This window comes from Aspergillus wentii (assembly GCF_001890725.1).
Source record: "Aspergillus wentii DTO 134E9 unplaced genomic scaffold ASPWEscaffold_6, whole genome shotgun sequence".
In the NCBI taxonomy this organism is placed as follows: Eukaryota; Fungi; Ascomycota; class Eurotiomycetes; order Eurotiales; family Aspergillaceae; genus Aspergillus; species Aspergillus wentii.
The window spans coordinates 2,320,163-2,340,783 of NW_024467837.1; the positions used below are offsets into that span (position 1 = coordinate 2,320,163).

A 20,621-nucleotide genomic window follows, 5' to 3' on the forward strand; every position below is an offset into this window, starting at 1 on the left:
GAGGTTCCTATGTTTAACGCATCCGATGTAAGTAAATATCTCCCAATAACAGCTGAATCAAGACCTAACGTGGAGATATCAGAAGTTTGGCAACTTGAGCTCAGCGTTCATTTCGGAAAGGTTTGTGGGAACAACCGCGGCTACAAATGACACCGGTTCGTGCAAGCTGAACCTGTATGGTTCTTTCGACTCAAGCTTCCCAGCTAGTCAATACATGATTCAAAGAACTCTAATGCCAAAGACTATACAGGACATGCCCTCGCCATGTGGATCGGACTGTTTTTATACATTGAAGTTCACCGGCCCATATCTGAATTGCACGAGCAGCTATAACCGCACTCTTGCGTCTCTAATGCATATAGTATAGGGCCACTGATCACCAGGTATAACAGTACCATTGATCTACGGTCCAATCAAACAAGCCATCTTTGCATGCACACATCAAGACCTGCTGGGAAGAGTGTTTTTGAAAAGTATAATTCCAGTAGCATGATATCAGCAGTGGGCATAGATCACCAGCTGTTGGATTGCATTCCATCACAGGCTGAACATACTGTTCACACGACTTATGAAAAAACGCCAAGAGGCTTAATGTGGTAATCGATCATGATTCCATTCATCCCATAAGACCAGCTGTACATTCTATCCCCATACCCAACGGGTTTGCGTCTGATAGCACAGCCTTGGATTCTGCAATTCCTACTCTCAAGGACATCAATCATTGAACAGATGGCAAGCACGATATTGGGCGACTTCAATGCATCCGCAATAAGATCTGGCGACGATAACCGAAATGATGATTCGTCAAACGATGGTATGGGGTATTATCCTTCATCGGCGGAGATTGTGATGGGGATTGATCTCGGTGAGCAAGCCATCCCACCTTTCCTCTTTGGCATTGAGGGCGAAGTGAGTCGTCTGAGGAGGGGTTATGTATATGGGGGATGGCGTGATTTATCTATGGTTAATTAGGTAGTATTAATATTAATTTAGAGCTGCATATGCATGCAGCGTGCATATGGGCTTTCATACCTGATGTGGTAAAGTGTTCCCAAGGCAACTAACTAATTATGCACTTCTACCTTATTACATGATGTGAATAATTTGATCATGTCATGGATGGAAATTTATAATCGTAATTATTCATGTTATTCTAACTTTGTGTAATATCTATAGGAAAACGCTAAAACGCAATAGGATTCATCTAAATCGGCTCATCTCTTGGCTCAATCAACACCTCATTAACAGAAACATGGGCAGGTTGCTTCAGCGCATAGACAATAGAGTTGGCGACGTCGGACGGGTCGAGGATCTGCGCACCAGACGGCTCGCCGTATTTCTTTACTGCCTCTGTATCCGTCGACATGTTCAGCAGATCGGTGGCAGTGTTACCCGGCTGAATGCCAGTCACGCGCAGACCAGTTCCTGCCGTCTCGAGACGGAGAGATTGCAGGGTTGCCTCGACGAAGAATTTACTGGCCGAGTACACGCCCAGACCAGGGAAGACCTTTCGTGCGGCATCGGAGGAGATGGCGACGATGTGGCCTGCACCGCGGGAGAGCATGTCAGGGACCGTAGAGGAGAGACAGTGCAGGAGACCCTTGCAGTTGACGTCGACGGTGCGTTCCCATTCTTCGGTGAAGTTGTTGGCCATCATGGTGAAGTACATGACACCCGCGCAGGAGACGAGGATATCGACGGGGCCGAGTTCGTCGTTGGCTGCGCGCACGAGGGCTTCCACGTCGCCCTTCTTGGTGACGTCCGTGGCACGGATGACGGTTTTCACTTCGTGGACGGAGGTCTTGCGCTTGACGGCTTCGAGGGAGTCGAGACGGCGAGCGCCCAGTGCGACGTGGCAGCCTTCTTTGGCGAGGGCGGTTGCAACGGCAGCACCGATGCCGGAGGATGCGCCGGTGATGACGGCGACGCGGCCGCTAAGAGGACCGCGTTTGATGGCTTTGATGACGCCGTTGACGGTGTGGGGGCGCTTGGGGGGTTTGGAGAGCCAGCCTCGCGCGAACCAGTGGCGGGTGTAGGTTGCAAGGAGGGCGCTGTCGACCTTGGGGCGTTCAACGACGGCTCGGAAGGGTCGGGTGGCGGTGTTGTCGAGAACGACGATGCCCTTGAGGAAGTCGACTGTTGGCATACCGCTGCGGAGGATGTCGACGGTGAAGCCGCCGTCGCCACCCTTGACGAGACTGCGCTTTGCGGTCCAGAGGGCGACCCATTCATCCCAGCCCAGAGGCTGTGTTGGGTATCCGAGTTCGGTGAGACACTCGAAGACGGTGCGAGTGCTGACTGGGTCGGGGTCACCGAGGTGGAAGATGGTTTGTTCTGCGTGAGTCTGCGAGGCTAGGTGGATGATGGCTTTACTGACAAAGTCGACCGGGGTCATCTCAGCACGCCAGCCTTCGACGTCAGGCGCGTAGCCAAGCTTGATGGACTCGACAAACAGGGCAGACAGAAGATCCCACGCGTTGGCAGCACCAGTCAGACTGTGTCCACTGATGGTACCAGCTCGGTGGATCTTCACGGGCAGTCCACGACGGCCGGCTTCGAGGACAAGTTGCTCAGCAACCCACTTGGAGTGTCCGTATCCATCGAGCAACTTCGTAGGGACATCATCAACGGGCAGCATGGTATCTTCAGGCCAGCCCTTCTCTCCAGACGGCGGCAAAACACCGTTAGTCGAAACATACTGAACAGTAGCACCGCCCTTGCTAGCCAGACGGAGAACCTCGCGAGTACCACCAACGTTGGCGCCTCGCAATGCGGCATACGGATATACCAGGTTGACGGTCGCGGCAGCATGGACAATAACCTGCACACGCGCAGCGAGCTCATCAAACTCACTGGGCAGAAGACCGAAACGAGTGCGAGACAGATTTCCAGGGAGGACCTCGACACGCTCCATGATTGAGTCACGCCACAATCCCATATCCAGCAGGTTGCGACGGATTCTTGCTACACCGCCGGCTTGGTCGTCTTGTTCGGGGTCGCTGAAACGGACCAGACAGATGATTTGGGCGGAGGTGTTTTCCAGGAGGTCGTTGAGGAGGAAGGCACCGAGGTACCCGGTGACACCGGTCAGAAGAACAGTGTCTGCCTTGTCAATCGAGCAGATGGTGGCATTGGAAGGTCTGATGTCCTCGTCAAGAACAGAGTCTGCGCGGAGGACAGCAGGCAGATCGGCCTGCACGGCTTCGGTATGACCATCTCTCACAGAACGAACAGTCTCCAAATGGCCCGCAAGAGTCGAATTTTCGGCCAAACGAGCAATGGGAATGCGGAAGCCAAACTCCCTCGACAGTTTGGAGGCAAGATCAGCCAGAGACAGGGAGTGTCCACCCAAGTCGAAAAAGTTGTCTTCGGGTTTGAGCAGATTCCGTGCAGTCTTGAGAGTTGGCGCCCAGATGGCTGCGATGTTGTCGATGCCGATCGGGTCTTTCTTTGTCTGCCCGTTGACTGGGCTGGAGGGGCGAGGTGCAGGAAGGCGTTTGAGATCCACCTTTCCAGACACTTCGTGAGTCGGGAATTCGTCCATTTCTACCCACAGAGCAGGAATCATGTAGTGTGCAAGGTATGGCAGGAGAGTGCGTCGTGCTGCTGGGCTGTGTCCGGACTCGTTGATCTCGACCACTGGGCGATCAGCAGAAACCTCCTTATCGCGGATGATATATGCGACCAGCTGACGATCCAGACCGTCTCCGTGGGCAATTACAGTACATTGGCTGACGGCCAAATACTTGACAATGTCAGTTTCCACCTTGGCGGGCACAACAGAGTAACCACGCAGTTTGATCATCGCCCCAACGCGACCAGTAATCTCCAACAGTCCTGAAGGCAGAATCTTGGCCAGATCGCCCGTTCTGTACATGCGCGCTCCCGGGGTGGGATCGAATGGGTCTGGAGTGAAGGCTTTGGCTGTGGTTTCAGGGAGGTTGAGATATTCCCGGGCGAGCAGATGGCCACCCAGGAAGAGCTCACCACTGACACCAGGCTCTAGTTTCTCACCATTCTCGTTGAGAATGTATGTGTGTTTGGGGTCCATTGGGGGACCAACAGGGCAGTACAGAGCTTCCTCGTCTAGCATATCCCGAATGTCACCGCATGCAATCTCGTGGGTTTCACACGCACTGTAGCAGTTGAGCAGACGGGTTGCAGGGAGGGCTTTGATGGCACGACGGGCGAGATCGGTGGTGACCACCTCGCCGTTCAGCCACAAAGTGCGCAGCTCGGGGAGACGGTCTGTGAGATGTGGCTGGCGAGAGAGGACGGTTGCCAGCAGAGTAGGGGTCATGAGGGTTTCGGTGATTTTCTTGGAGGCGAGCAGGTCGACGAGAGCAGCAGGATCGTAGCTGACCTCGTCCGGCACGCAAAAAACCGTCGCTCCACGCAGAAGCGGACGCAGAATTTCCCAGACGAAAAAGACATTGCAGGCCACGCGATCTCCGGGCTGGACATCTTGGATGGCGAATCTCAGGTCGTACGAGAGCACCGGCGCACGGTGGGGATTGGCAATTCCTTTCGGTTTGCCTGTTGTGCCCGACGAATATGCGACAAAGGACAGACGATCGAGATCATCGTCTGCGGGTAACGGCGATGGCTCTTTAGCGTGGCCATTGACCTCCTTGGCCGGCTCGTCGAGGTTGATGAGGGGGATGTCGGCCTTGACCTTGCTCGACTCGCCCTTGTGGGTGAGAATTACAGCGGGGTTGGAGTCTTCCAGCACGTCGGCCAGCAGCTCGGGCGGATATGCGAGTTCAAGGACGAGGAATGCGCCGCCCGCACGGAGAATGGCCAGGCAGGCAATCACATAATGGGCGCTTCGGGGCAAAAGGACACCGACAAGAGTGTCGCGGCTGACTCCGTATGCACGGAGACGAGTAGAGAGGCTATGGACCTCATTATCTAGCTGGGAGTAGGTGTATGTGGAGGAGTCATCTTCTAAGGCGATTGCATCGGGGGTAGCATTGACCTGTTGGGTGAAAAGGGCGGACAGGTCTTTGGAGGTATCAAGTATCGACATGATTACAAGAAAATGGGAAATTGAAGAACCCAACAACGAGCGCAAGACTGGCTTTTAATATCGAGGATGATGGGCGTGGTTGAGGAGGAAAGATGGACCCGTCATGCGGCGATCATCGCGCAGTCGGCGGTGCTGGCGGGCCAGAACGAAATGCAGGCTGGGCGGATTAATATTCGCATTATTCATAGTGGTCGCAATGGCAAGAAAAGAATGGGACGGCAAACTCACCGGGCCCCGAAAATAAAGCGAGAGGAAGCAGAAACAGGGACGATACGAACTCGGGCGATAGTGGTGAGGCGGTAGAGTTCAACGGTGCCCTGGTAATTTCCCGATCCGGGCAAGGAACCCGCGGGTCCAGCGGTTGATAACCGTTGTTTGCTGTGCGCGCAGCCTATGAGGATGCAATTCGTGATGGATTGCTTGCTCTTACTCGATGGGATTATTCTTTGGCTGTTATTCGACCAGCCGGATTTTCTGATTCGCTGCGATGGAGCGATGTGGCGCATTGGGATAATCATGTCCTCCACCTTACTGTTCGCTCTGGCCATGATTACTGTTCTTTTTCTTTTACTTTACATATTATAGAATAGAAGTGCTGTTCATTTATGTAATTGTAGTTGTTTTGTATATAATAGATACTCATTTTGACATTGGGCATCTATACAGAGGGGTAAATGCCATTAATTAGGCCGTTATACGTTCATCTTGAGTGCTTATAGTCTATCATCCCGAGAGATTCCTATGCTTATCTGCTGCCAATCATTCATTTGACTTTGAGATATCGTCAGCAGGGGGATATATAAACAACCGTCCCTCCTACTGTTCGACACTACACAGCAGTACTTTATCCTGATCTCTTCTAGAAGTGTCTATCATCCGCTGGTGATCCGATTGGCCTATGCACCTCCATCTGCCACCCGGGCATCCTGGTATGATTGCCTCCTGGGTACTTGCTCAATCTCTGCGATTGCGTGAACGGCAACCAGCAACTGACTCAGTCTGTATCCCAACAGATCTGCTTTCATACACCGACTTTCCTGCTAAAGCAAACCTTGTCTTTTGTCCCTGTCGATGCGCATCCTTTGGCCCCCTAATCACATGCAAATTCCAGATCCGGGGGTTTCACTCGACCCACTTGCGACATACGACATACGACGGCAATGCGGTCGCGTGCTCAAGATAAATTTCCTCTTGCATTAGCGATAGTTTGGTTGATAAGTAATTGATTTGGCCTGACAAGAAAGACTCAGTCAGGCATTGATCCTGAAGCCTGAGGTGGCTGTTCCTGGCCGCTGCTAAATGCTACGTGGCGGATGTGCCCCGCATCGAGGCATCGAGGCAGGATGGACTGCAACGAGGCTTATCTGCGGGCGATTCCGCTGCCTGAGCATTCATCGCGATATCACTATCATTGTGTCTATTATGATATTATCATCATCCTATTATCCATGATAATTGATTTGATTCACAGCCTGTTGAGGGGTCGACCCGCAATGGATGGTCGGGGATTCCAGCGATGCGGGGTTCACCACCAGCACAACACACGAAGACTCACGAAACAACTCGAATTCGAGGAATTGAACTGCGACAATTATGACAATCCAGATAGAAAGTGATCTATCACGAAGCGTACATCAAATTGCGACAAAAATAAAAACGTTGATGGCGAATCGACACGAAAGGCAAAAAAAAAGTGTTGGGATTTGCATGTGATTGTCATTTCGCTTAGTGCTTTTCTGCTGCTGCTCCACAGCCCAGAGAGGCAACACGATTGAGATCCTGTCTTTGTTTCACTTCATCTTTCTTGCAATCTGTTGAGATGTCGATGTCAGTTTAGTTCTTTCGCAGACTATCCACAGCGGGTGAATATCCATCCACCCCGATTTCTCCCGTCAAGGTTTGCGAAACCGTGTCTTGATTTCGGGCTGGAATTCAATTTGAACATCTGGATTTCCGTCATCAATGGAAACGGCTGGAATCAAGGTATGACGAAACAACATTCTCGAAGCTATCAAACTAACAGCTATTCCTTCCCAGCGTCGATATTCCCAAAATACCACTTGTTACCCGCCCATGATGCGTCCATGACCGCATATTGACCGTTTCCAGTCGCAGAATCACCCTCCTCGATCACACGAATATCCGACTCAGTTACCATTCTCTCATTGTCGCTTGTGATAAAATACTCCGGACCAGGATGTCTGAATCCTAGACTTCGCCCGGGGAGCAGAGGAATGACATCTGCTTTGTGAGTGACGCGGTAAACGTCGACATTCGAAGAGACATATTCAGCGAAAGCTTCATTCCCGGCGCGAAGAGAACCATACGTGAACTGTTCAAAGGTTAATACCAGAAGCACAGATGGTGGCAGGCGGTCGGAAAACATACCAGCTCTGCTTTCCGTCCGGGGACATATTCGGATAGAATTGCTGCAGCCAAAGTGGCAACAGATCCTCCGAAATTATGGCCGGTTATGACCAGTCGATTTTGAGGATACGAGGAGATCATTTTCTTGATATCAGTCATGACTTCATCATGGACCTCCTGCCAGAGATTCCAGAATATGGTGGCAATCCTGCACCCATGGCAGACCCCAATCTCTTTCCAGGTAAGATCATCCTCAGTAAATCTAGAAACGATACCAGAGTCGCCTTGAAAGCATAGTGTAGTTAGTCGATTTCTTAAATCGACCACCAAAAAGCCAGGGAGTGTAGTATTTCTATTCAACGTTAGATTATTTCCGGCTCAATAAACAAATACACACTTGTAGACTCCCTCGATAAAAACCCTCTCGTCTGGGATCATCAATTCATTTCCAGCTGAGCACATCATCTTAGAGCCCTCGGCAAACGTGGTCGCAAAATATGCTGCGGCTGAATATTGTGCGAATAGATTCAGATCTTGAAAAGCAGCTAGTGATACATCTATGCTGGTCAGCATTAAAATTCATATTGGTCAATTGCCATACCGTGTCCTGCAGCGACAGAAAAACATATCGTCACTGTGATTATTAAATATATAATATTAAGCATAATGATAAATGGGCACTGGATAGTACTTGGAATACGCTGTAAACATGGACTAGGTAGAGTTATATATAATCGTGCCAGAGGAGAACTGAGCGAGGTTCCATTTGGAAGGACTACAGGGAGACAAAAAAAAAAAAAAAAAAAAAAAAATTAAATTAAGGCGTCATTAATAGTTGATGTTTGAGAACTAATAATCCATCCTCCCTGGCTGATGTTTCAAACAATCACATTCTCATCCCTTGATATCCCTACCTAGACGGACAAAAGAGCATCACTTCACTTCAAGAAACCCCAGAGATTATTTAAACTCTCGGCAAACGCAGGATGGGCAAACACTGCATCTTGCAATTTCTGATAGGGAATGTTGCCCACCATGGCTATCTCAACAGCACTCATCAGCTCTCCAGCCTCGGCGCCCAAACAGGAAAATCCCAGAATCAGCCCGGTGTCTCCATCGACCACTGCCTTCATCGCGCCTTGCGTTTCATCTGTCTCTAGTGCTCGTGCAACGTAGCTCATCGGCATTTGTGCGGTCATTATCTTTTTGTGTGGGTATTTTTCGCGTGCCTCGTGCTCGTGCAGCCCGACATGGGCGAATTGGGGGTCTGTATAGGCTACATATGGAACGACTCGATCGGTGATAGACCGTTTAGTGACTGGAGAGTTGGCTGACGGGAGTAGACATGACTTCAGAATACGAAAATCGTCGTATGAGATGTGCGTGAAAGCGGGTGGACCCTTGACGTCGCCCATTGCATAGATAGAAGGTGCAGATGTCTCGAGGTATTCATTCGTCACAATATGCCCTTTTGCGTCTGTTTTGACGCCTGCCTTCTCAGGTCTTAGGAACTCTGTGTTTGGTACTCGACCGACTGCAAATAAAATATGCGTGGCCTCTTTGATGGTCTCTTTGCCATTTTTGGTGTTGATAGAAACAGCAAACGATCCGTTGGAGACTGATGAAACGCCAATGGGCGTAGTCTGTAGACATACAGTAATGTCTTCCTCTTTAAACACATCCAGAAGCATATCTGCCAGTTCTGTATCCTCCCGTGGAAGTAATTGCTTCCCTCGATGCAGAATGGTAACCTTTGCTCCAAACCTTCTGAACAATTGACCAAACTCAGCGCCAACATAGGCACCTCCAACAACCACCAGATGGCCGGGCACTTTGTCCAGCTCCATGATTGATGTTGAATCTAAAACCCTCTCTTTCGGGATCTCATCGAGGCCATCAAGCCTGGGAATTGCTGGCCGACAACCCGTGTTGATCACGATCCTCTCTCCATTCACCACCTTCTCATTCCCATCAGTCATCGTGACTTTAACAGTCTTTGCATCGATAAAGCTCGCTTCGCCCATCAGAATATCTACACCAGCACCTTGTGTTCTATTTTCATTTCCCGTTCGAAACGAATCGACGATATCGCGTTTCCTCTGCCGAACCTTTCCCATATCAACCGCCACTTCATTCCTCACACTCCTTTGACCAGGCATATGAACACCGTACTCCGGTCCCCTACGGGTTAAATGCGCGACTCTTCCAGAAGCAATCATGGTTTTTGTAGGAGTGCATCCTTCATTAATGCAGCATCCGCCGATGTGCTCTCGCTCGATGAGGGCGGTTTTGTAGTTGCCTTCTGCGAACGCTCTGGCGAGTGGTGTGCCACCTTGCCCGGAGCCGATAATTATAGTGTCGTACTTGGTGGAACTAGACATTTTTCTGACAAAAAGACGATTTAGAGAGTAGCGGAGATACATTGTCAAGTTGAATTATGTCTATCGTTAAGGGGATAGATATTGGAGGGTAAGTAAGATGGTCGATGGTAGAGTCATGATTACGGCATCATTATCTCATATCAAGTCACCCATGGCTAGTATTATTCTTTAAGAGGATAATGTTAAATATATTATTATTTAAATGATTATATCTCATAATGATACCCTTTTGTTACTATATAGTATACGTAGATATGATAGGTAGTTTCTTCAATCCGAGACCGCATATCGACTCCATCCCCGAATCACCTTGCCGAACCTCCAGAATACAAAAGGGACTGGCGTCAACACAGCACTGATGATGCCCAAAATGGTCAATGTCCACTGGGGCCCCAGGTTCTTGTAGAACGGGATTCCGACCACGGTCATTGCGCCCGCAGCACAGTAGCGTGTCACCGTCGTGAAACCCAGCGCAGAAGCAGCATAGATCTCGTAGGCGTCAATCACGTACATGTAGCTGGAGATGAAAATAGAAATACTACCAAAGCCGAAAAGGGCGGACGCGATGATTGGCGACCAGATAGAGATGTTTTTCTGAGAGAGGGAAGAGGGAATCGTTAGTTCAAGAACACGTCGAGGTGAGCATTGTAGCTCGAGGTTGGGAAGGAGTGAAGAATGATATCTTACAAAGTCTGTCCATCCCATCCAGAATAGACTGATTGGGATAGCCGGAGCGCCGATGATAGCGTACTAGAGCCTATGCTCCGGGTCAGTGGAGCTCAACTTGTGCGCCGGAGACCTTATGTTGTTTAGACCACCGCTACTATCGTTGAGGCCCAGGCTGGCTTTACGATACTGTCGGTATATCCCAGGGAGCAGCAAACCTGCCAGCATGATCCCCACGTACATCGCTACCCATACGATATTCGTCAATGGCTGCGACAGGCAATGCGCTTCGGTGAAGATATATCCGTATCCGTCGAAGAAGGTAAACAGCACGATATACAGGACGGTCATGTACAAAGCCAATAGAAGGATAATCGGCTCTCGAACAGCCAAGGTGAATTGTCGACCGCAGGCCAAAGCGACCCAGGAAACAAACGGAATCTGTCCCAACTCCAGTTTCGACCGATAACGTGAATCCCCGGTCAATTGGCGTAGGTGCTTCGCTTTCCATTTCAGGAGTAACGGGCTGTAGGTTTCAGGCTGGAAAAAAACCACTAGGGTGAGGACAAGGCCACCCATGGTAAGAACAATCCAGTTGACCTAGCGCCAGGAAAGAGTTTCCTGTCCTATGTAGGATGCAATCACAGGGCTTACGATTGCACCCCCAAATGAAAGAACGGCATATACAGGAAGCGCCAGGGTCTTCTCGAGCGGATTCCAAATATCAGCGACCGTGCCCCCAGCACAGGTGAGCGGCGGACGGCCAGTTACCCCAGCCAAGAAGCGGAATGCCAGCTTAGCCCCAATGTTTGGCGAGAGTCCGGAACTCATGATGAAGATCATGAAAAGGGTTGTAGAAATGGGGTAGACTGCATTGCGGCCCAAGATCTCAGAAAGAGGCCCTGAGACCAAGCTACCGGCGGCGAAACCGAGGAGAAATATCGCGGTGAACAAAGAAGCCACCACTTCACTAACATTATAGGCAGCGCTGCTTTGAGATATCACTGCGGATTCAATGGAGGACCAAGCGCTGGCCACAAACGACAGGGCAGACAAAATGAATGTTCCCATCATTTTGGTAGCAAGACTGAAATTTCGCGGGTTGAACACATCTGTCTCATTTTCCCAGCGGACGAGAAAGATATAGGATTGCTCCTGGTTGCTACTGTTGTCCTCCACTAGTTGGATTCCAGGCATCAGAAAATCTCCATGTGGTCGTCGTTGTTGCTGATCCGAGCTTCGTACTCTTCGCGTATCCGGCTTGTCTAGCTCAAGGGGACCTAGGTTGGACTCTTCATAGGCTCGATCGAGCTGGTTGCGAACCGAAGCTTTAATGGCATTGTGTTGAAGGTACGCTTGCATTGCGAAGATGGGGCAAGCTTGACAGGATGGCGGGTATGCGATACAGGTGTTGCAAAGGAGAGAGGGATACCAGGATTCAAATAGAAGGACAGCATCGTGAAGGCTTTAACACGCTTCCTAGCTTCGTAGCTCCGCTGTTGAAAAAGAGACATGGATGATTAATTGCGGTATTACGCTGAACCGATGATCTGCCGATACTAAGCAATTTTTAAGAAGAAACTTACGAGGAAATGATTAATCAAGTGGAAGCCTTCATTCATGATGGACATCTACAAGAACATAATATAGGCGGGTACAGCGTATCATCCAATCAAAGTCAACGCATCCCCGATGAGTAATCGGAGAGGAAGGCCTATGTTCCGCCTCGGTGGATTCAGGTAAATAGACCATGTATTGCAATCACTCAAACCTGCATTGAATGGGCTTTTCTGGGCCACTCTACGTATTGTGCGGACTTTGGTGTTTGTACCCCGATGGTCAATGGTCGTATTTCCGAGATAATACTGAAAGTCTCATATTCTGCACCATCAGGTGACGGGCGCTGACCTATTTTGGAGACTCGCACAAGAAGTATATAAGAACTATATTATAATAATTTAGACTAAGGATTCATATAGAATTTCCGAACGCGGTATCAATTTGTCCAGCTGAAATAGAATTTTCTATTTTAACAACGTGCATTCATTCCCGGGCCCGTCCAATTCTCATTGAGCTTTGGACGTTGCGCACATCGCTAGTCTTGCAAATTCCGCGGTAAATCCGTTCAAAAACTTCAAGTGCATGATCTCGGCCGGAGTGAGATATCGAATGGGGATTTTGTTCAATAACGCGGGGATATCTTGTAAAATGTTTACGTCGTGAGAGCTTTCGGGTTGCAAAGGATCTCTGAGAATTTTGCAAAAGAGACTTAGGTTTGCCGTTAAGATGTAAAAGAGCACAACCCTATTAAAGTGAACAAGGCAGTAGTTAGCGAGATACGTCCATGGAAAAGAGATTTCAAGCTCACCAAAAGCATTCGCCTTTCAATGAGGGTAATGTGGTTTGAAGAAGTGAAAGCGTTGAGCGACTCGCAGTGGTTGAAATTGTCGCACTAGAACTGATCCCCTCCAATTCAATCCCAGCATGGAAAAGTCCTGAGATATTGCGTCTGTCACTTGCTTGGTGAATTATAGACACACAGTGGTAATATGCAAGACATAGCATGACTTGCTGCGTGTTCAAACCTGTTCTGACGGATGTATCCGGAGTATGGCATAGCAGTGGACGAATTTCCGGTTCAAGTGAGAGCCTCCATTGCTCCAATGCGGCGTCAAGATGCCGAATACTCTCGAGAACCTCAGAGTCTGATTTGAAGTGGGCCTTGGCTGAGTACAGAGTGGTATAAGCCTCCGATTTGATCATTGACAGCCGGATGTCCCACGGGAACAGTGGAAGTACACGATCGTCAGATGCTATATTATCTCTGAGCATATTGAGGTTTTGCAATCGAGCATACTCTAAAGGAAGTGAAAGATCGTACTCAGAATCATTGATGGATGGGGGCTGACCTATTCTGAGGCAAATATCCTTGTCAAAAGAATAGCACACCCAGAAAAGATCCCGCATGTGGCATTCAAGTCTTGACTTGTCATAGTGAGAAGGATGCAATGATTGATTTGGATTTGCCGAAGCCGTGTGAGTCCCAAGTTTATACAGAAGACGAGTCGCAATCGATATGGAAACTGCAGCCGATTGGAGATCGCCCAAAAAGTACTCAATTTGCACCTGATGATATATAAGTCGGCTTTGCGTTTTCAAACAGCTCAACAGGTGTATTGTCACGCAGCTGAGAATATTTGACTTACAAGCATCACAAGCGATTGAAGGCCGTCTACCGTCATCTCGTGGATGATGCTGGGCAATAACCCTCGGGCCTCTGAAATATAGGATCCACAATCCACGGCTCCGTATGTGTTGATGTCAAATCCGAACATCCCGACCAGCGAGAGAAATGACCAGACACAAGCCCTGGCACTGGCATACCCAAATACCCCAGGAGGTCCATAAGCAAGATCTAATGTCTTGGTGAAGATAGACTTGCTGATGACAGGGAAAACAAGGCTCTGGAATGACGAGGTATACCGTGAAACATAGAGCTCAACAATCTCTCGACAAGGCAGTTTAGTGACGGAGTCAGATAAAATGGTAGCATCGTCGTGCAATAGACGAGGACATGTCCATGGAAGCTCCAGCGCGTTTAGCTTGGCACAGTTAACCTTATCTCCAACTTGGTGTTCAATCCATTCAATGCCTTCATCAGAAAGTAAATGGATGCCACTGAAAAATGTCAAGCTTCTGTGAATATTTGCGGATTTGAGCAACCCCAGCGGTGGGTTTAGAGATAAATTACAAGGTCCAGGGGCACCTGTTCCACAGTGGCATTAGTATCCACCAGGGCTGAAAGTGAGGTTGTCAGCGCACGAACCAGTGTTAGAGAGAAATGACTTGGAGCCTCTTGATTCTGACTGAGCAACGTTACTGAAAGAAGACAAGTCTATGTGGTTCCTGATTTGATTGGTTAGTTGGAAGCTTCGTAACATTCGTTCTTGAGTGTGACAGGAAGCCAAAGTTCCGGCAATGCACTTCATATGCTATGAAAATGTAGATCTGAACGGAGCTATAGAGCTATGTCATACCGTGATTTGATTCGTCCTGCTATTCGATTGTACGTGCACGCGAGGTTATGGTGCTTACACCAATTGCATTGTGGAAATTCTGCATCACACCCGATCTATAAGCCAGCATTCCCAGCTAGTGTTAGTATGACTGTGTGCTCCTCGTAAAATAATATATGCCGTTCGGGCTGTGTGAGAGAAATGAAGTCCAGGGGCTATTTCTCGAGGGCCAGATGCCACAGTGCCTGAGTGATCGTGACTACCACATTTGTAATGATATACATTGGAGTGGGTCCGTTCCAAAAGCCGAATACTGGCCGGGTTGATAACAAATCATCACACTTGTCGAGTCGAATGGGCGGGGATTGTCCAGTAGCGGCTAGCTAACTCGCTTTACTTTAAGAACTTATAGTAAAGTAGTTTCTGTTGAGCCTTTAATTACTGGTCAGGATATTGATTATAACGTTTAAACCAAGTTCGAATCTAATTGAAATACTTTGTAATGCAGCACCAAGAAATATATTTCAGCAATACTCGATTTCACGGAGCCCATCCGACTCCATAAGTAGTCCCTATAGATTCGGATTGCCGAGCAGAATAGGAATAGTCTCACCCCAGACTTTTGTACATGACGTCAGCGTATCTTGAAAATAAAAGCCATTGAAAGAGGATGCATCTCACTACTGATGGCTGCGTGTCTAAGAACTCCATCACAAGCCCTTAGAATCTCATCATGCTTACCGAAATCGACCAACTCGAGGTCCATGTGATCGTTAATGATGAGCTGGACCCCATCTCGCCGAGTCCCAACCCTGCCGTGCAGGTAGCCAGCCGCTTTATGGGGATCCCACTCAGCCCGCTGGACTCTGACACCGAACGAGGCGGCGCCGAAATGGAAATGCGCATGGACAACATCTGCTGCGCGGCACATGGGATATCCTTGCTCGTGGGTGGTTTGCTCTTATCTCCGTGAGGACTGAAACTAACAACCGAATGAAAGATTGCCACCAAGGGCGATCAGAAGCACTATTTCCTCTTCGACGCGGGGCCGGAAGGTGACGTCTGGGAGAGAAATTCTAGTCGTCTTCGAGCCCAGATTGGCCAGATCGAGCATGTAGCGCTTTCGCATTATCATCGAGATCACTCAGGTACGCTAATAGTGCGCCAACCACATGGGACACATTGCTGATTCGTGTATTATTCGGTCTGGGTACCTACAGGCGGTCTCACCAGGGCGATTGAACTGATCAACAAGAACGTCGATAAAGAAAAGGGTGTTGTGGTGGACGTTCACCCGGACCGTCCTGCTTATCGAGGCGTGCAGGCCGATCGCCCGATTTCTCTCGAAGCGGACCCATCTTTCGATGAATTGGAAGCTGCCGGAGCCATCTTGCTAAAAAGTGACCAGCCGCATACTGCATTGGACGATTTCTTTCTCGTCTCGGGGGAAATGCCGCGCGAGACCACCTACGAAGATGGCATCTATGGAGGGCTCCGGTTCAATGACGCCACCAAGCAATGGGAGGACGACACGCTGATTATGGAGGAACGCTATTTCATGTGCAATCTCAAAGGTATGTGGCAGTCGCACGCTTTCTGGACTAGCTTTCTCTGATGTAATGCAGGCAAGGGACTCGTTGTCTTCACCGGCTGCGGTCATGCTGGGATCGTGAATACTTGCCGGGATGCGATTAAACTCGGCAGTGGCAGCCCTTTGTACTGCGTTGTGGGTGGGTATCACCTGGCGGATGCCGACGAGGCCAAACTGAACGCTACAATGGCGGATCTGAAAAAGCTGGAGCCCAAGGTACTGCTTGCAGGCCATTGCACGGGCTGGCGGTTCAAATGTCTTATTGCGAGGGATTTGCCTGGTTGTCTGGTTCCGTGCTTTTCGGGGAGCAAGTATACTTTGTAGAATATCAAAAATGATAGTCCAGTTTGCATCCCTATCCGAGGACATAACGTACACCCGATCTCAACAGAATCTTCGCATACAGCTCATGCAACCATACCACAGGCCCAGGCATCGGAAGCTCCCTCGTTGTTCCAGCTCCTTGGAAGAAAAGCGATTTGAACCCAAACTCTGCCACATCCCTTTCCCTGTCAATGCGAGCAGTAAGCTCGATCAATCCATCGAGAACACGCAGACCACGGTTGGATGTTTTATCGCCGCCACGAATGAGAATGGATTCTTCTGACCGATCGACCACCTCAAAGTTTCCCGCGATATCAGTGTCTATCTTGTAATCAGACTGTAGCAGCTCGGCACGGGACCAAAGCTGTGACTTGTTCGCGTTTGGCTGCTCGAACCATGTGTGAAGGATTCTTTGTGGAGTGAATCCTGAATTCACATAAGGGGCGTGTGGTTAGTTGCTATTCATTCTTATTTTAAGGATGGGCTCGTGGTTCGACAATTGCAATGCTTACCAGCTCCTGCCCATATCCCCCCACAGTATCTTTCGAGCAGCTTGTTCGGATCCTGCAGCAGCGTGGAGTCGATTTGGTTCAATGGCAGTCTGATGACGTGCAAGTCATGGATCGGCGGATTGTCGTTGGGATTATACCTCTTGTAGAAGTTGGAATTGAAGATAGGGTCAGTTGCAGAGACGGGTGTTGATTTGATGTCGGACGTTGTGTAGAATATGCCAAACCCTACACTAATGGCACCAGTGGCAGCAGTGGCTGGCACAATCCTGCGTATGGGCGACATTGTAAATGGGTTTCCTCGAGAAGACGGGCAAGGCTGGGGGTCTGGCTGGAAAATATACGCGAAGATCCGAATTTCCGACGGCAATACGGGCTGAAAGCTTTGAGAGGTGTAGCGGCTGGTCCAGTCTCTAATTCAAGAACTTGGGCTGGGTGGATTGGTGGGCCCTTCTTCGACTTCAGTCTAGCTTAATTTAGGTAGTTTAATCCGTTGTTTGGTTGGATGTTGCAGGTGCAGCCACAGATCAGAAAACCACCTCCCGATTATATGCAGGATAGTCGCCAGTTTACTATTCCTGAAAGGTTCGGATCTCCGACCCGGTTGGAATCAAACTGGGAATAGTTCATCTGGCCTATGCAAACAAGGGAGATTGTGGTCCGAACCCCGCACATCTTTGAATGGGTACTCGAAGGGCAGGCTGGTGGTCACAGCGAGGTATTATAGACCTACTTAAGATGACTAGGCAGACGCCTGTTGACAGAGAAAGTAGGCTTTGGCAATATTCAACAGTGCAGCTACGAACTTGAAACGTGTTCCAGAACGCCATGAATGAAGTTGGTATTCCTCCGGCATCATCTCCTGCTCCCAATGTCTATGAAATAGAACCAGGGGTCCGCCTGCTTCGACCTCTGAGTCGCCGTGGCATTGGGCCTGGCATGATCATTTTACTTCCTGACGGGTCAGCAAGCAAGCTAATTCTGAACAATGGAGTTCCAACGCCGTCCTTGAAGTGGGCTGAAGAGGCTTATGTCGTGATCGAGATCCGAAAATCGGCGATGGATAGGGGGTATACACTGAACCAGGCCGTTGAGAGTTTAACGCAGCACGACCAGTGCGTCCAACACGATACCATCGGCCTCGTAGGTAGGACTTTGCCCCTTGCCACACTCTTTTTGAATGCCTCCTAACTGATGTCAATAGCATATGACTCCCAGCTCTGGGAGAAGGCAGAATCCCTTCCCGGTATCAGCAGGATCACTGCGGCTGCTATCTATGGGTCAGCATCCGATATTGCTCGATTGACATCGAACAATATCCCCACCGTGCAGCATCTTTCTGGGCAAGCGAGTATGCAGCTGCAGAGGACAGATAACACGATGCAATACGATTACCCAAACATGAGCAGCCAGTCGTTTGCACTCACCAGTTCCTCCGACATTGATTACACCACAGAAGCGGTCTCTCACACGAGAAACTTGACCTTCTTGAAGAGGCACATGAAAGGCCCTTACTTCGATCTAGAGGCCATCTGGGAAGAGCATACCTACTTTGAGTTTGACAATCGGTCTGTTGAGCATACCATGAACACAATGGTACAGGAGCCTTATGTGAATCATATTCCCACCGTGAGTGCTATGTGTCCAAGTGCCCTCCATAACCCCATCACTGAAACTCTTCAGATGACAGGGGGAATTGGCCGCGACCAGCTCACTCATTTCTATCGCGATCATTTTATCTTCAGCAATTCACGGGATATCAAAAACAAACTTATAAGTCGGACCATTGGAATCGACCGTGTAGTGGATGAATTCATCATGACGATGACCCATGATTCGAAGGTCGACTAGTTGTAAGTTCACCCATCTTCTCCAAATCGTTTTCTTCCACTGATTCTACAGGATTCCTGGAGTTCCTCCAACTGGCCGTAAGCTGGAAATCCCCTTTATGGCTGTCGTAAATATCCGAGGAGATCGACTCTACCATGAACACATCACATGGGACCAGGCTACTGTGCTCAAACAGCTAGGGTTGATGCCAGAGTACTTACCCTACCCATATCCACTTGCAAATGGGAAGCGACCGGCCCCGGGCAGGAGTTTTGAAGTCCGAGTACCTGCAGCAGGTGCTGAGACAGCTGCGAAGATGCGTGATAAAAATGCAGTGCCTTCAAACCAATTGTTTACTGGCGATGTCCGGGAAGTCTGATTCCCAGCTACCAATAGTTGACACCATGTCGATTGAGATCATGTAATGAGGTTTATTGTCTTGTGGCTCAAATGCTTCGCAGAAAACGAAAGTTGTTCAATACAGAATCGCGCATACGGGACAAACAAGGACGATTACAGTATAAAGCTTGGACACCAGGTAGAGACTTCATATCTGGGAACACCCATTTGCAAAATTGGGGTTTCACCAGGTCAAAATGATTGATGGGAGAGTATCCTGATAATAGCCACGCAGCAATCATGACCTCTTCTATGCTCGCTGTGCCCTGAAGAGAATTCTCATCATTAAGTATATATCTTCAAAGCGGCTAGATGATATACAAGGTTATATTAGGATGTCAGATATATGCTTTACTCCTTTTACTAGACCTTTACCCTACTTCTAACAGAGGTTTACTTTACTGAACATTAACACTTATTTAGCTTAAATCTAACATATAGAACTGTAAGGGTTCAACTATCTATTATAAGGATGAATACTCTCTCTATCACGGGCTAAATACCTTCAACATCGTGTCAACGCTCTACCTCGGATCGACGGCTGGTCGACCGCCACACGCCTGGAGATCAATAAGGGCTAGGTTTCAATATCTCAGTCATTCCAAGACCATGGTTCCAGAAGATCTAAAATAGAGTGCGGAGGCGAAGACCCTGTGTGACAGGGGCGAATAGCCGTCGATGGCAAACAGGGCTTGTATATAAATATAGCTTGAATTGCTGGTTTAGTGGAGGACAAGCAATTCGTCTCCCATAATTGAATACGTATAATGCAAAGACATACTTCATGTAGTCATTTGCGCACACTCAGCGAATAGCAGTCGAATCGCTTGCTACCAAACAATTCGTATATCAACCACCTCCTTAATTGACTCATTCGAAGCCGCTTACAAAGAACAAACTAGAAGCTCTCAGAGGCCTTTAATCGGCCTGGATGCATCCGCGACTTTCTCGGACAAACCAAAACGTGTATCTGAGGGTCTCAGAGAGACTAACAAAAAGCCCCCCGCCAATGTAGATAATTCAAGGAAAAGAAGATACCATTGTAACTCAGTTGGGAGAACAGCAAATACTTATATGGGTCGCAGATGCGTCCTGAATGCACGGAAAAAATGGCTGAGAGGATGAGAAATCTCCACCCCGAAATGCCTTTGCACTTTAGCTTAGTGCCGGCGGCCATGGTTTTGACCTTGAATCTACACTGGGCGAAAAGTGGATCACAGAAGGTCTGGATTTTGTACGCGCGTATTGGTTGTGAAGAAGTTCTAGTAGTGCATCATTCGGCTAGAAATTCTGTGTTCACGAAAACCACGTCGTCTGGAAAATTCGTTCGGTTCAATGGTAGCATACTGCGGTGGTAATCTAGCCAAGCAAAGACTTGACTAGAGTAGTCTAGTAGGGACGAGGCAAGCACTTATTTTGTTAAGAATATATATATCCTACGTGAGAAAGATTTCTGGAGCACAACCTAATTCGAGTCGAGATCTCGTTCCTAAATTAATGAACCATTTG

General features: G+C 48.9%; 8 protein-coding genes across 8 annotated transcripts; 2 read left to right on the forward strand and 6 right to left on the reverse strand.

Moving 5' to 3' along the window:
• Nucleotides 1-1,204: 1,204 nt before the first annotated feature.
• On the reverse strand, nt 1,205-5,029 carry ASPWEDRAFT_114459 (non-ribosomal peptide synthetase; the record flags this gene model as incomplete). Its single annotated transcript, XM_040828493.1, has 1 exon — nt 1,205-5,029. The coding sequence occupies one exon, from the start codon at nt 5,027-5,029 to the stop codon at nt 1,205-1,207; it is 3,825 nt and encodes a 1,274-aa protein (XP_040687199.1).
• A 2,023-nt stretch (nt 5,030-7,052) lies between these two features.
• On the reverse strand, nt 7,053-7,732 carry ASPWEDRAFT_115926 (lipase family protein; the record flags this gene model as incomplete). The annotated part of the gene is made up of 2 exons (XM_040828618.1): nt 7,053-7,361; nt 7,418-7,732. Coding segments are annotated over 2 exons (624 nt in total), but the record flags the coding sequence as incomplete, so codon positions are not given.
• Nucleotides 7,733-8,173: 441 nt separating this feature from the next.
• On the reverse strand, nt 8,174-9,788 carry ASPWEDRAFT_71039 (mercuric reductase). The gene has a single exon (XM_040839159.1). The coding sequence runs from the start codon at nt 9,775-9,777 to the stop codon at nt 8,335-8,337; it is 1,443 nt and encodes a 480-aa protein (XP_040687201.1). The 5' UTR covers nt 9,778-9,788; the 3' UTR covers nt 8,174-8,334.
• Nucleotides 9,789-10,047: 259 nt separating this feature from the next.
• Nucleotides 10,048-11,999, reverse strand: ASPWEDRAFT_744838 (uncharacterized protein; the record flags this gene model as incomplete). Its single annotated transcript, XM_040839478.1, has 4 exons — nt 11,098-11,999; nt 10,529-11,043; nt 10,465-10,492; nt 10,048-10,371 (listed from the first exon to the last, which is right to left on the reverse strand). Exons 1-4 carry the CDS (start codon nt 11,803-11,805, stop codon nt 10,048-10,050), a joined length of 1,575 nt encoding a protein of 524 aa, XP_040687202.1. The 5' UTR covers nt 11,806-11,999.
• Nucleotides 12,000-12,509: 510 nt separating this feature from the next.
• On the reverse strand, nt 12,510-14,575 carry ASPWEDRAFT_116017 (fungal specific transcription factor domain-containing protein; the record flags this gene model as incomplete). The annotated part of the gene is made up of 5 exons (XM_040828624.1): nt 12,510-12,747; nt 12,812-13,569; nt 13,650-14,136; nt 14,266-14,373; nt 14,481-14,575. Coding segments are annotated over 5 exons (1,686 nt in total), but the record flags the coding sequence as incomplete, so codon positions are not given.
• Nucleotides 14,576-15,161: 586 nt separating this feature from the next.
• On the forward strand, nt 15,162-16,412 carry ASPWEDRAFT_138615 (MBL fold metallo-hydrolase). The gene is made up of 4 exons (XM_040829378.1): nt 15,162-15,405; nt 15,460-15,607; nt 15,680-16,033; nt 16,085-16,412. The coding sequence occupies exons 1-4, from the start codon at nt 15,193-15,195 to the stop codon at nt 16,372-16,374; spliced, it is 1,005 nt and encodes a 334-aa protein (XP_040687204.1). The 5' UTR covers nt 15,162-15,192; the 3' UTR covers nt 16,375-16,412.
• ASPWEDRAFT_623875 (uncharacterized protein) lies at nt 16,085-17,248 on the reverse strand. The gene is made up of 2 exons (XM_040838649.1): nt 16,887-17,248; nt 16,085-16,800 (listed from the first exon to the last, which is right to left on the reverse strand). The coding sequence occupies exons 1-2, from the start codon at nt 17,167-17,169 to the stop codon at nt 16,406-16,408; spliced, it is 678 nt and encodes a 225-aa protein (XP_040687205.1). The 5' UTR covers nt 17,170-17,248; the 3' UTR covers nt 16,085-16,405.
• A 406-nt stretch (nt 17,249-17,654) lies between these two features.
• Nucleotides 17,655-19,089, forward strand: ASPWEDRAFT_744861 (uncharacterized protein). The gene is made up of 4 exons (XM_040839479.1): nt 17,655-18,030; nt 18,088-18,512; nt 18,567-18,733; nt 18,786-19,089. Coding segments are annotated over exons 1-4 (912 nt in total). The 5' UTR covers nt 17,655-17,711; the 3' UTR covers nt 18,787-19,089.
• The last annotated feature ends 1,532 nt before the right edge of the window (nt 19,090-20,621 follow it).